This window comes from Oncorhynchus masou, unplaced genomic scaffold (assembly GCF_036934945.1).
Source record: "Oncorhynchus masou masou isolate Uvic2021 unplaced genomic scaffold, UVic_Omas_1.1 unplaced_scaffold_950, whole genome shotgun sequence".
Classification (NCBI taxonomy): domain Eukaryota; kingdom Metazoa; phylum Chordata; class Actinopteri; order Salmoniformes; family Salmonidae; genus Oncorhynchus; species Oncorhynchus masou.
This window is the reverse complement of record NW_027015996.1, coordinates 1-14,582: the sequence shown is the minus strand read 5'-3', so window position 1 is coordinate 14,582 and position 14,582 is coordinate 1. Positions and strand designations below refer to the sequence as shown.

The 14,582-nt window shown below is 44.9% G+C and overlaps 1 protein-coding gene across 1 annotated transcript in view; it reads left to right on the top strand.

Annotated features, from left to right (window-relative positions):
* LOC135538388 (protein FAM135A-like) overlaps positions 1-2,909 on the top strand; it is a 60,860-nt gene extending 57,951 nt beyond the window's left edge. The window contains 1 exon segment of the mRNA XM_064964293.1: positions 926-2,909. Within this exon segment, the coding sequence (XP_064820365.1) occupies positions 926-1,131 (206 nt within the window). The 3' untranslated portion in view covers positions 1,132-2,909.
* The last annotated feature ends 11,673 nt before the right edge of the window (positions 2,910-14,582 follow it).

The window sequence follows — 14,582 nt, the reverse complement described above, 5'->3', positions numbered from 1 at the left end:
TCCCCCTCTCTCACTCCCCCTCTCACTCCCCTCTCTCACTCCCCTCTCACTCCCCCTCTCTCACTCCCCTCTCTCACTCCCCCTCTCTCACTCCCCCTCTCTCACTCCCTCTCTCACTCCCCCTCTCTCACTCCCTCTCTCACTCCCCCTCTCCACTCCCCCTCCTCCTCCCTCTCTCACTCCCCTCTCTCACTCCCCCTCTCTCACTCCCCTCTCTCTCACTCCCCCTCTCTCACTCCCCCTCTCTCACTCCCCCTCTCTCACTCCCCTCTCTCACTCCCCCTCTCTCACTCCCTCTCACTCCCCCTCTCTCACTCCCCCCCTCTCTCACTCCCCTCTCTCACTCCCCCTCTCCACTCCCCTCTCTCTCTCCCTCTCTCACTCCCCCTCTCTCACTCCCCTCTCTCACTCCCCTCTCTCACTCCCTACTCTCACTCCCCCTCTCCTCACTCCCCCTCTCTCCTCCCCCTCTCTCACTCCCCCTCTCTCTCACTCCCCCTCTCACTCCCCCCCCTCTCTCACTCCCCCTCTCCCACTCCCCCCTCTCTCACTCCCCCTCTCTCACTCCCCCTCTCTCTCACTCCCCCTCTCTCACTCCCCCTCTCTCACTCCCCCTCTCTCACTCCCCTCTCTCACTCCCCCTCTCTCACTCCCCCTCTCTCACTCCCCCTCTCTCACTCCCCCTCTCTCACTCCCCCTCTCTCACTCCCCCTCTCACTCCCCCTCTCTCACTCCCCCTCTCCCACTCCCCCCTCTCTCACTCCCCCTCTCTCACTCCCCCTCTCTCACTCCCCCTCTCTCACTCCCTCTCTCTCTCCCTCTCTCACTCCCCCTCTCTCACTCCCCCTCTCTCACTCCCCCTCTCTCACTCCCCCTCTCTCACTCCCCCTCTCTCACTCCCCCTCTCTCACTCCCCCTCTCCCAGGATCAGTATATGTAGAGATGATAGAGAACCTGTTGCTGCCGGTGCTCCAGAACAGAGACTGTAACCTGGTGCGTTACGATGTCATCCATGCCCTGCCCAACACCGCCAACTCCCTGATTGGCCGAGCAGCACACATCGCCGTCCTCGACTCGGAAATCTTTCTGGAGAAGTTCTTCCTGGTCGCAGGCCTGAAGTTCTTTCAGTAGGAGGGGGACTCTACCAATCTAACCAATGGCTGGAGCGGAGGGACGTTTTTTCAGTAGGAAGTAGGAGTGGCCACCCAATCAAATCAATGACTGGAGGAGGGAGAATGGGGGCCTCCCAATCAATAACCTGGTCCCATATCTGTTTTGACTGTTTTGGTCAACTCCTATAGTCATTGACATGCCAAAAAAAATGTATGCATTGTATCCTGTGGAGGTCACCGGGTGGAAGGAGTTTACACAGTTAAGACCATGTCAGTGATGCTGAAGTGAGATCTCTGCCCATCTCTATCCAATGACCATAGAAGTTGGCAAGACTGCACAAACTGATCTGGGACCAGGCTAGCAAATAAAACCTGTGGCTGGAGGGAGAGGGGAAGAGAGGAGAACGTGGAGCATACATAGAATATAATTACTAGACCGTCAATCTAGTGATGCTATTTCTATCATGTGTAGCTTATATTACCTCACTGCATCCAAACCCCAATTCTCAATATTGTATCTGGTTGAGGCGTACGGTTTTATAGATGCATCTGCTTCCATATGGAAGATCAAAATTCTAATATCAGTGTTTATTTTTTATTTTTTTTTAGCTCTTTTTTTTATCGGTTTGTTAGTGAATGTTCCTCATTTTTATTATTCTACTTCCATTTTTCAAAGGATGATTTCAAGTTGATTTTATGAATGTACTTGTGGTGGGGGGGATGGTTTTCCTGCTCATATTGTAATCTTTTCAGTGTTATTTATCTATGAAGTTGTTATATTTTCACATGGTTTTGTTCAAACCATTCATTCATTTATTAAGACGATTGCAATACCGATCTGGAAATGTAGCTGCTAAAAATGGTGAGCTGACTCATCTTCTCATATTGTCGTCACCTTTATTTAAAAGGTGCATTTTCTTCAACAACAACAAATTAGTCGTAAAGTCAAACTATTATACTCTTGCATTAATTTGCACCACAACTGTATAAAAAAACTGATTTTCTACTGAGGATGGTCATTTTTACTAAGTACATATTTTACTATCAGAATTTTAATTTGTGTTATTTTTTCATTTTACAAAGGTAAAGGCTTCCAGTCTAGTCAAACTAACTTAACGGAATCAATTTGATTGTAACTGGGACAATGCAGCCTGGGACTTATAAGGCTTTGCTGTTTTCTATAGCTCTGGACCAGGGTGTCCGGTGCAGGTTGTTGGCGCTGAGCCTTCCTGAACAGGGGAAGAGACAACTCGTTGCGCAATGGACCAGAGCTAGGTTTTATACTGTATGCTGTTACTTTGCCATTACAGCATCGTGCACAACACTAAACCCAACCTGGTGTTGGGAACATTATACGAGCCTTGCTTGATTAAAGCATGAGAACATTTTATTACAAGAGGTTTTAAATAAACTCGTTCAACTGTTATAGCCAGAAGGATCGTGTTCATTAGGGCTCACCGTAGCAAAATGTTTTCCAACAGAAAGCAAAGAAAGCCTTGCTTATTGGACAAGTTCATGTAGGGAAGAACCCTGTTTGATTCTGTTTTCTTCCGCCTGGTGCCAAATGAATACGACCCAGATGTAAAGGTGGGGTGTAGCTAAGGGTCAGTACTTATGAATAGCACATATCTTGGTTCATGGAGAGTATTTATGTTTTGCTGTCATAGATGGGTGGGTGTATTATTTATGCTTTTTAACATGAGTATTGTTTTTAGATATAAAATCAACTTCTCATTTCTTTGTGAAAATGGTTTGTATCATTGCACTCTTTACCATTAAATACATGTATTATAAATATTTGTTGGTCTTTTTTTGCTCACTTATGCAATTTGGTTGAAAGTTAGGAACTCAAAGGTTTGACTAGATGGTAGTGTATGTGGATTCCACTGCAAGATAATCACCTTTCCCTGCCAGAGGAAAAAATAATTGGCAATAGTATGGTTTTCAATCTATTTCATCTCCAGAAAAGGTTATCTAGGCTTGAAGAGGACTAGCCTGGATGCCAACTCCTTATGGAACTGTCATGCAAGATGGCTGACAATGAAATGGCAATGGAGTAGGCTAAAAACAAATTAGGCTATTTTATTCAGCCATCAAATAAAGTGTCTCTGGTTGTAATGTTTGATGGATTTGGGATGAATGTTCCTCATTATTTGAGGTTGTGTAAAAACAAACGACAGTCAACCATCCTAGGAATGTGTGAATGGACATTTATTAGTAGGCTATGCCATTTATTCAGTGTCTACAAGCCTAGTTTACCCCTCGCTCCCTTGCCCCTGTTTGGAGTAAATCATAAAAGCCTGTTGCAACCAGCTGATTTTAGGAATGTTATCGCCCATGGTAACACAATGGAGTCCCGATTGACCTCCCTCTCCACACATACACACTCACTCACTACACAAACGCCTCCCCTTTTACCCCAGTCTCTCCTCTCTCGACACCCCCTTTCAGAGAGCAGAGGGGCATTGTGGGATGATGTAATGTGTTCCTAAATGAGACAGTCCTTTAAAGGGACTAAACTAGGTTGAGCTTGACTGCAAGAAAGAAGAGTGGGGGTGTAGGGGTCAGAGGGCGGTAGATGAGGGGTGACGGGGTGGTGAGGTTTGGGGAGGGGGGGTGTTATTAGGCTCATCTCCCCCCTAAGATGACGGGAAGTAGACAATGGATGGCCATCTTTTCTTGACTTGAAGAAAAGGTCAACAGGGCCAGGGAAGCAAAATACAACAACACCAGGTGTGAGTCTGTCAACAGTATTGTCCAGAGATCACAGTCCTGGGGGCAGTTTATCCAACCATGGCCTGACAAACCCTCTTTTACACATCCTGTCCACCAGCAGACTGCAACATTGTTAAACATCTCACACAGTCTAATTAAGGCTTGATAAGAGGGCTGATGTCTTTCTCACAGACAGGTGTTATGTAGTATATATGTGTCAGATGATTGTCAGGAAAGTAGCAACTGCTTAAACATGTAATCTAACTCTGGAGAATATCCCTTGAAATTACCTATTAGTTCATGACTAGCCTTAATCGGTGTCCTCGAAACCCTCCTATACCATTAAAGCATCTGTTAGAAAATCTCATCACAACCAATAGCTAAACGAGATAACAATAGAAATCAACAGGTTGATATGGAGACAGCAGTATGGTCTCGGACTGTGGACCTAATTAGCTGTAATCTCATATGAACTAATGCTAATCTGGGTAATCTGCCTCTTATTGGGGTAAACCCTGCCAGACTGGCTCAAACATTCATTATTGTTGCATTCCCTGGATTATTAGCCCAGACAGTTAATGAGGCTTGAAACTGAATGCACCAAGGCTAACTCATAGGACATGGTAGAGATACGTTGTGTTTTTAGTTTAGGGAAGGTTGAATTTCCTTAATTTTTAAACATCAAATTAGAAAATACATTATCATATAATTTAAATTATGGAGGCAAATTTTAGACTTGTTTTAAATTTCAATTTGATTAATTGGAATCAAGAATAATTTATAATTTTCATTAAATATGTCCCCCAAAATTTTTATTTCACACGTTGATGGGATATATTAGCATATTATAGTGGTGAGTAATGAAATTAGCATGCTGTCAATCATGCTGAATCATCCCGGTTACCATGCAATAAAAACGTGGCCAATAAATTATAGCGAGTGTACTTTGGGATATCCTGGTTTCACACTCAACTCACCTATTGAACCAAACACAAATGTAATTGTAATATGCATAGTCGCTTCACCCCTACCTACATGTACAAATGACCTCAACTGACCTGTACCTCCCTGTATATAGCCTCGTTATTGTTATTTTATTGTGTTACTTTATATTATGTTTTACTTTAGTTTATTTGGTAAATATTTTCTCAACTCTTCTTGAACTGCACTGTTGGTTGAGGGCTTGTAAATAAGCATTTCACGGTAAGGACTACACTTCGACACAGTGACAAATAAAGTTGGATTTGATTCTAATATTGAATATCAAACTTAGTTGATTAACATGGACGTTATGTCAGTATGGGAAAGTACATTGTTACAAGTATATAGGCCGTCATTGTAAATACGAATTCGTTCTATTAATTGCAAAATATAGACAATATAGTTCTCAGTTAAAAGACTAAATAGTCATACTAAATTACATTTATGCTCAAATCTATGCTAAAACACCCCTTCGACTCATTGCAGTTGGTCTAGTCCAGGCTGCAGCGTCTGGCTCAGTGGAGGAGCATCTTGAAAGTTTTTCAACATCACGCCAATGTTGTTACTTTTTCACTGTCCTCCAGAACTCTCAAACTTCGTTCCGTTATTTTAGGGATCATTTGTCTCATTTCTATGTCTGGATAACCTCAACAACATCATTTTATTTAAGATATTCAGGTGTTTGCTGGTTTCATCTGTCGGTAAGTGTTACTTTTCAACTATTTAGGGCGGAGATTGGCATAACATGCAAGCAAGCATGTTGCTCTTCTATTCCGCGTTAATGTTTTTGTTTATGTGTGTTCATGATGCGTTTAACGTCTCCATTATTCATTCAATACAGTATTGCATTCTTTCGGCTACTATTTTAGTTTGTAGGCTACTTAGTATGCTCTAACGTCGCCTAATAAATACATTTTTATGAATCGAATACATTTTGATAAGCATACACCTGCTCCGATGTGATATCATTATGATCATTCTCTAATTTAATTACATCACACTTTTCACTAGGTTGTATGTACATTTGCATTCAGCAAGGAATGTATGAATATGATAATGTTGTAAGCAGGTGCGCTCATAGCCTCTATTGCTCCGAGGCTACTTGGAGATGCTTTATGAAATGTTTCTCTAAACTCCCAGGTTCCTTCAATGACACCTTCCTTTCAAACCGTTGTCTGTGTTCTGAAGAAGTGTTGTACACTATATAACAGAGGGCTGTTAGTGTTCAAGATTTCTGTTTTGCTTTCTGCATGATTAGTTCTAAAAAAAACAACGATTATTGTTACCCCAAGCGTCCACAGAAAATATCCACGTTTTCACGTCCTCAGCCTTCCATACATATCTCTCCCTAACTCTGTCCCTCACTCTGAAACTCTCTCTCTTTTTCTCAGTCTGTCTCTCTCTGACCCTCTCTCTGCTCCTTGTGTAATAATTGAATGTTCCTCTCATTCCTTGGAAACCCACAGATTTTAGTGTTGGATCACTCTCAATGTTTCTATCAAAGGTTTCTAGTCTCTGCACCATGAAATGGATGCCTTGCTCATCTGAGATTGGAATGCTGGATGGTTATGAGGTGATTAGTTTCGGTCTGGTGGTTGTGTGTGTGCTTCCCCAGTCCCCTCATCGAGATTCTACCGGTACACTGAAGTGTTCACTTCACTGTTCAAAGTGTTCAACAGAGCAGTCCGTTGGCAGCTCTTTGCACCTTAAAGGGCTTGAACACTACAGTGCAGTAGACCAAAGTGCACCTCAAATGGCACCCTATTCCCTATATCGTGCACTAATTTTGGCCAGAGCCCTATGGGCCTTGGTCTAATGTAGTGCATTAAGTAGGGAATAGGGTGCCATTTGAGATGCAAATGGCATGTAGAGTGCAGCAGTCTGGCTGTGCAGCGGTCTGGCGGTGCAGTATTGTTTTTGCACATTAAGAGCGAGCTAAGAACAAGGGGTTATAATAGTCTTGAAGGGGATTTAAGGCCTTGCAGATGTCTGGGCTGACTGCTGTCATGTGATGCCAGGTCTGAGGAAAACATGGCTTCAAATACTATTTTAAATCGTTCAAATAATTTAGCTGTGCTTGATTGAACCTGTTGCAATGGAACTGATAGAAAAGTGTTAAAAGTGAAGTGCGAACCCCGCCCACCTAGCATCCCATACAGGGTAAAGCAAAAAACTACATTATTTATACCATTTCAAATAGTAGTTGAAACTAGGTCTGGATGCCAATTCTGAGGTCACTCTGGTTAGACTAAGGGGATGTCGGAGGGGAGGACGAGTGAGGTCACTCTGGTTAGACTAAGGGGATGTCGGAGGGGAGGACGAGTGAGGTCACTCTGGTTAGACTAAGGGGATGTCGGAGGGGAGGACGAGTGAGGTCACTCTGGTTAGACTAAGGGGATGTCGGAGGGGAGGACGAGTGAGATCACTCTGGTTAGACTAAGGGGATGTCGGAGGGGAGGACGAGTGAGGTCACTCTGGTTAGACTAAGGGGATGTCGGAGGGGAGGACGAGTGAGGTCACTCTGGTTAGACTAAGGGGATGTCGGAGGGGAGGACGAGTGAGGTCACTCTGGTTAGACTAAGGGGATGTCGGAGGGGAGGACGAGTGAGGTCACTCTGGTTAGACTAAGGGGATGTCGGAGGGGAGGACGAGTGAGGTCACTCTGGTTAGACTAAGGGGATGTCGGAGGGGAGGACGAGTGAGGTCACTCTGGTTAGACTAAGGGGATGTCGGAGGGGAGGACGAGTGAGGTCACTCTGGTTAGACTAAGGGGATGTCGGAGGGGAGGACGAGTGAGATCACTCTGGTTAGACTAAGGGGATGTCGGAGGGGAGGACGAGTGAGGTCACTCTGGTTAGACTCAGGGGATGTCGGAGGGGAGGACGAGTGAGGTCACTCTGGTTAGACTAAGGGGATGTCGGAGGGGAGGACGAGTGAGGTCACTCTGGTTAGACTAAGGGGATGTCGGAGGGGAGGACGGGAGATCACTCTGGTTAGACTAAGGGGATGTCGGAGGGGAGGACGAGTGAGGTCACTCTGGTTAGACTAAGGGGATGTCGGAGGGGAGGACGAGTGAGGTCACTCTGGTTAGACTAAGGGGATGTCGGAGGGGAGGACGAGTGAGGTCACTCTGGTTAGACTAAGGGGATGTCGGAGGGGAGGACGAGTGAGGTCACTCTGGTTAGACTAAGGGGATGTCGGAGGGGAGGACGAGTGAGGTCACTCTGGTTAGACTAAGGGGATGTCGGAGGGGGAGGACGAGTGAGGTCACTCTGGTTAGACTAAGGGGATGTCGGAGGGGAGGACGAGTGAGGTCACTCTGGTTAGACTAAGGGGATGTCGGAGGGGAGGACGAGTGAGGTCACTCTGGTTAGACTAAGGGGATGTCGGAGGGGAGGACGAGTGAGGTCACTCTGGTTAGACTAAGGGGATGTCGGAGGGGAGGACGAGTGAGGTCACTCTGGTTAGACTAAGGGGATGTCGGAGGGGAGGACGAGTGAGGTCACTCTGGTTAGACTAAGGGGATGTCGGAGGGGAGGACGAGTGAGGTCATTTCACACGTCAGCCTGCCCTGTCTGCAGACTTGTCTGTGAGTGTTAGATGAGGCTCATACTTCAACTGGCTCTGACTGTAACTGTTCTGATTAATACTTGATGGGGATATTAAGTGATAAGACGAGGTGGGGGGTACAGAGCCTTCAGGAAGTATTCACACCCCTTTACATTTTACATATTTGTTGTGTTACAGCCTGACATATTCAAATTAGATTTTGTGTCACTGATTAACACACAATATCCCATAATGTCAAAGAGAAATTGTATTTGTATAAAACTTTAGAAATGAATACAAAATGAGAAGCTGAAATGTCTTGAGTCAATAAGTATTCAACCCCTTTGTTCTGCCTAAATACATTCAGGAGTAAAAATGTGCTTAAGAAATCTCATAATAAGTTGCATGGACTCATTCACTGTTCAGTTATAGTTAAAATGATCTTGGTACGCACACATACAATTATCTGTAAAGTCCCTGACTCGAGTAGTGAATTTCAAGCACAGATTCAACCACAAAGACCAGGGAGGTTTTCCAATGCTTCGCAAAGCAGGGCACCTCTTTAGTAGATGTGTAAAAAGCAGACATTGAATATCACTTTTTTTAACCTTTTATTTAACTAGGCAAGTCAGTTAAGAACAAATTCTTATTTTCAATGACGGCCTAGTGGGTTAACTGCCTGTTCAGGGGCAGAATGACAGATTTGTACCTTGTCAGCTCGGGGGTTTGAACTTGCAACCTTCCAGTTACTAGTCCAACACTCTAACCACTAGGCTACCCTGCTGCCCCAGTATGGTGTTATTAATTACGCTTTGAATGGTGTATCCATACACCCCAATCACTACAAAGATGCAGATGTCCTTCCTAACTCAGTTGCGGGAGAGGAAGGAAACTGCTCAGGGATTTCACTATGAGGCCAATGGGGATTTAAAACAGTTACCGTTTTAATGGTTGTGATATGAGAACTGAAGATCGATCAACAACATTGTAGTTACTTCACAATACAATTCTAATACTAACCTAAATGTGCTCAACATCAGTCAATAAGGCACTAAAGTAAAACTGCAAAAAATGTGGCAAAGAAATTAACTTAGAAATCTCTTAGAGACTTGTGCCAAGCTTATAGAGACATACCCCAAAAGACTCGGCTGTAATTGCCCCCAAAGTTGCTAATACAAAGTATTGACTTAAATGAGATATTTCTGTATTTCATTTTTATTATAGGGTATTGTGTGTAGATGGGTGAGGGGAAAACATTAGATTTAATCCATTTTGAATTCAGGCTGTAACACAACAAAATGTGCAATAAGTCAAGGGGTATGAATACTTTCTGTGTGTTGACAAGCCTATCAGACACACAATATGTCGTATCTACTTAGTCTTCTTGACACCAGTCAGTTCCAATCTTACTGCTTCACATTTTAAAGGGGAAATCTGGGATTCCACCACCACTTTTTTGGTACAGCTGTGGGATGGGGCTGGAGAAATGTAACCACTCAACAATGCATGGACAGAGCTATGAATGCAAGGACTCAGGTGCAAGGAATCGCCACATTCCATTCGTTGCATCCTTCATGTACTCATCTATTCAAAACCATTGGGCCAAAGTTCCCTTTGTCAACAGAAACTGTGATGAAGGATTGAACCGTCTAGTCTAAGGAATTAACTCACGTCTGTCTTATGCACAACTCGCATTCCTGGACAGCTTGTAAAACCAACGCTGTACTCAACGCCAGTCAGGCTTTTCTTTTCAACTCACCTCTGCCACACTGTTTTGCAGCGTGAGTAAGATGGTCATCTACTGTCTCTGAAGGTGTGTCTGTCATTGGCTTTTCAGACCTTTTGTTACTGGGTCATTCCATATCAATTCACTCACTTTTTGACTACACTCCTTTTTAGATTTGAAAAAGTCCTTCCAAACAGGTTTACCCGTGGTAGAAGTGGTCAAAGGGCCGGAACCATTCAGGAGATAGAGGTGCTCAAACGTGACCCATTTTGCATACCCCGCCCTACCATGAGACATCCATGTCTTTTACAATGAAAAGGATAAACGGATGAGTTTGATATCATTTGAAGGCTTACAAACAGGGAGGGTTGTCAAACTATTTGATTATTAATTTTAAAAAATGTGGTTAAGATCATCTCCGATGAATAAGAGGCAGATCGTTTTTAGATCCTCTCAGATGTCTCGTTTTCACGTTGTAGCTTCGAGCCTATCTGACATTGTCTTAGGTGTTTGTTGTGCCCGTCATCGGTTGAGACACAGCATTCTCTTGAATGCTTGGATGCTCCACACAATTGAATGGTTTTCACACCAATGTTTTGGCCTGTGGACATCACCTTCCTCAGGGGTTTACAGAGAGATGAAAACCGGCCTTTGAAAAGCTTAGGCAGTACATGATTATTCAAAACAACTAGAAGCAAAAGGGCAACAAAAAAAAATCACAAGGAAGTTCCAAACAAGGGATGTTCACACAGTAGTGGGGGCTTCCTGAACACAGGTTCCTGTATAGTCTAGGACCGTAGAGAGTTTTGCCTGGGCCCTGGGGATAGTATGACTTCACAGTCAAATGTCTCAGAACAAGGCTGGCTTTTCAGGTTTGGCTTTGCTGCGTGTTGTGTGCTGTTCGTCTGAGTGGCAGGTGTGAGACTTTGTTTGAACATGCTGTTCAGAGTACCTCTCAGGAGTTATCTCTTACACACACACACACACACACACACACCTTCAGATTGGACTTTAATTCTTGGAGGCGAGTAAGAGCAATAACGTTTATAAAGGACTGCTTTTATTGTTCCTCCTCCTTGGAGGACGTAAACACACCTAGTAAAGTACCTCATGTGTTTTCTTTCAAATACTTCAGGTACATTAGACTGGCAGAATGGAAGCAATACTACTTGAAGTCTGATCAAAATCTCATGTCCCCATGGGCGTGTCAGTTAGTGGGAATAATAAGAGTGAATATCATAACAGGTGTGATGCACAGTAAAAACATGTCATGACGGGTGTGGGTTTGACATCAAGACACTTTTCTAAATGCAGGAGGTGGGTAACGTGTTTCATCATGTTTGAACAGAACAGACCACAGCAGAGACTTGCCCTTTTAGGATCACAGAGGAAGCTGTTGATTTTTGGATTGTTAGTTTAGTAGCCACTAGCCACTTGTTTTCTGTGAACAGCTGTAAAATGTTTTCAGGTTTCATTTGCCTTTCCTCGAGCATCTTGGCAACAGAACATTATCACTGGGAAGGCCGTGTTTTGGGGTTGCCCCTCTGCCCCTGACCGACCCAAATCCCTGACTGGTACAATCCACTGCTGATTAACAAAGAGCCTGATCTCGCCAAATCAATGAATCAGATTAATGATGTGAGCCCTGCAGAGTCCGGCTCTGGGCCAGACCTGGGGAGGAAAGGGCCTGTGTGGTTTCACTTGGGAATTTTCACTCCTTTCGTATTTGTGTGTGCTTATCAAAAGGGATTGACATGAATGAATGGGAGGCAGATTGAGGGGCTGTAGATATGGTTTAGTGTAGGCTATAGAAGAACAGTGGGACTGGGATTTAATAGTATGACGTAGGCCTAGGCATCCATCCAGGTGCTAAGGCCGGCTGCTTTAACTACACGGCCGGCTGCTGAGGCCGGCTGCTTTAACTACACGGCCGGCTGCTGAGGCCGGCTGCTTTAACTACACGACCGGCTGCTTTAACTACACGACCGGCTGCTTTAACTACACGACCGGCTGCTTTAACTACACGACCGGCTCCAGGCACCAAGACTCTCTCTTGAGGACCGTTCCAGTTGATAGCTCCATCAGGCAGGGACCAGAGAGCAGGGACCAGAGAGCAGGGACCAGAGAGCAGGGACCAGAGAGCAGGGACCAGGGAGCAGGGACCAGAGAGCAGGGACCAGAGAGCAGGGACCAGAGAGCAGGGACCAGAGAGCAGGGACCAGAGAGCAGGGACCAGAGAGCAGGGACCAGAGAGCAGGGACCAGAGAGCAGGGACCAGAGAGCAGGGACCAGAGAGCAGGGACCAGAGAGCAGGGACCAGGGAGCAGAGAGCAGGGACCAGCCGTGTGGACTTGACCAGATAATGGTAATGGAGGAGGAATGCACCAGTCTCACCATGCTGTTTATTCTCGTCCGGATAGCGGATTGGCCTTTTCTTTTTAGACTGATTGAGTGAATACCTTTTTTGAGTCAATCCCAAAAAATATCAACAACAAAGTAGATGGAAATACAAGTGGCCTTTGTGGTTAGACTGATGTCTGAAAGGAATCAAACACTTTATATATGTATATTCATATAACCTTTATTTAACTAGGCAAGTCGGTTAAGAACAAATTATTATTTACAATGACGGCCTAACCCGGACGACGCTGGGCCAATTGTGGGTCGCCCTATGGGAATACCTTCACAGCCGGTTGTGATACAGCCTGGAATCGAACCAGGGTCTGTAGAGACACTTCTAGCACTGAGATGCAGTGCCTTAGACCACTGCGTCACTCAGGAGCCCAAAATGTCATCCTGTTGAAAAAGGAAATCAATAAATCTGTTTTCTTTAGCGCTACTCTGTGTCCAATGTTTAATGCTTTGTGTGTTTATAACCATGCTATGCACTGTTATAACCATGCTATGCACTGTTATAACCATGATATTATCTTATTGCTATGTTATGGCTGGTGTTACATCTACAACGTCTTTAAAGCTCTTATGACTCAAAAACGTCTCTCGGTCTCTATTTGTCTTTTTAGACACAGAAAATGAATGCCACATTCCCCCTAACCAGAAGGAAGAAGTGAAGGGGTGGGGAGATCGTTGGAGAGGAGAGAGAGAGACTGAAGAGGGTCTAGACTGAAGGAGTGACCAGAGAGGATACTTATTGCAGACACCATGTCTGTCTCCACCACCAAACAGGAGAGAACCCTGTGTGTTCTGCTCCCTAATAAAGAACAGCTGGACATCACTGTGGGGGTGAGCACGTCCCATTATGACTCCTCCTGTTGATTCTGTAGGTATTCCATGAGTCAGCCAGGGGGGTTTCAATGGACCGCTTTTCAATGGAAGGTTTTAGTCCTGGGCCAGTAATGTATCAAGAGCATTTCTAGTCCCGTACTATAAAATGTATGGAGTTGTACATGAGATCCATGTCTGGGAGGTCACTTCACTTTTTCTGTGTTACCCTGTTTATAGCAGTCAGCCTGTTAGTCACCCTGTTTATAGCAGTCAGCCTGTTAGTCACCCTGTTTAAAGCAGTCAGCCTGTTAGTCACCCTGTTTATAGCAGTCAGCCTGTTACAGTCACCCTGTTTATAGCAGTCAGCCTGTTAGTCACCCTGTTTATAGCAGTCAGCCTGTTAGTCACCCTGTTTATAGCAGTCAGCCTGTTAGTCACCCTGTTTATAGCAGTCAGCCTGTTAGTCACCCTGTGTATAGCAGTCAGCCTGTTAGTCACCCACCCTGTGTATAGCAGTCAGCCTGTTAGTCACCCTGTGTTTATAGCAGTCAGCCTGTTAGTCACCCTGTTTATAGCAGTCAGCCTGTTAGCAGTCAGCCTGTAGCAGTCAGCCTGTTAGCAGTCAGCCTGTTAGCAGTCAGCCTGTTAGCAGTCAGCCTGTTAGCAGTCAGCCTGTTAGCAAGCCTGTTAGCAGTCAGCCTGTTAGTCATCCTGTTTATAGCAGTCAGCCTGTTAGCAGTCAGCCTGTTAGTCACCCTGTTTATAGCAGTCAGCCTGTTAGTCACCCTGTTTATAGCAGTCAGCCTGTTAGTCACCCTGTTTATAGCAGTCAGCCTGTTAGTCACCCTGTTTATAGCAGTCAGCCTGTTAGTCACACAGTCAGCCTGTTAGTCACCCTGTTTATAGCAGTCAGCCTGTTAGTCACCCTGTTTATAGCAGTCAGCCTGTTAGTCAGCCTGTTAGTCACCCTGTTTATAGCAGTCAGCCTGTTAGTCACCCTGTTTATAGAGGTCAGCAGTCAGCCTGTTAGTCAGCCTGTTAGTCACCCTGTTTATAGCAGTCAGCCTGTTAGTCACCCTGTTTATAGCAGTCAGCCTGTTAGTCAGTTTATAGCAGTCCCTGTTAGTCACCCTGTTTATAGCAGTCAGCCTGTTAGTCACCCTGTTTATAGCAGTCAGCCTGTTAGTCATCCTGTTTATAGCAGTCAGCCTGTTAGTCACCCTGTTTATAGCAGTCAGCCTGTTAGTCACCCTGTTTATAGCAGTCAGCCTGTT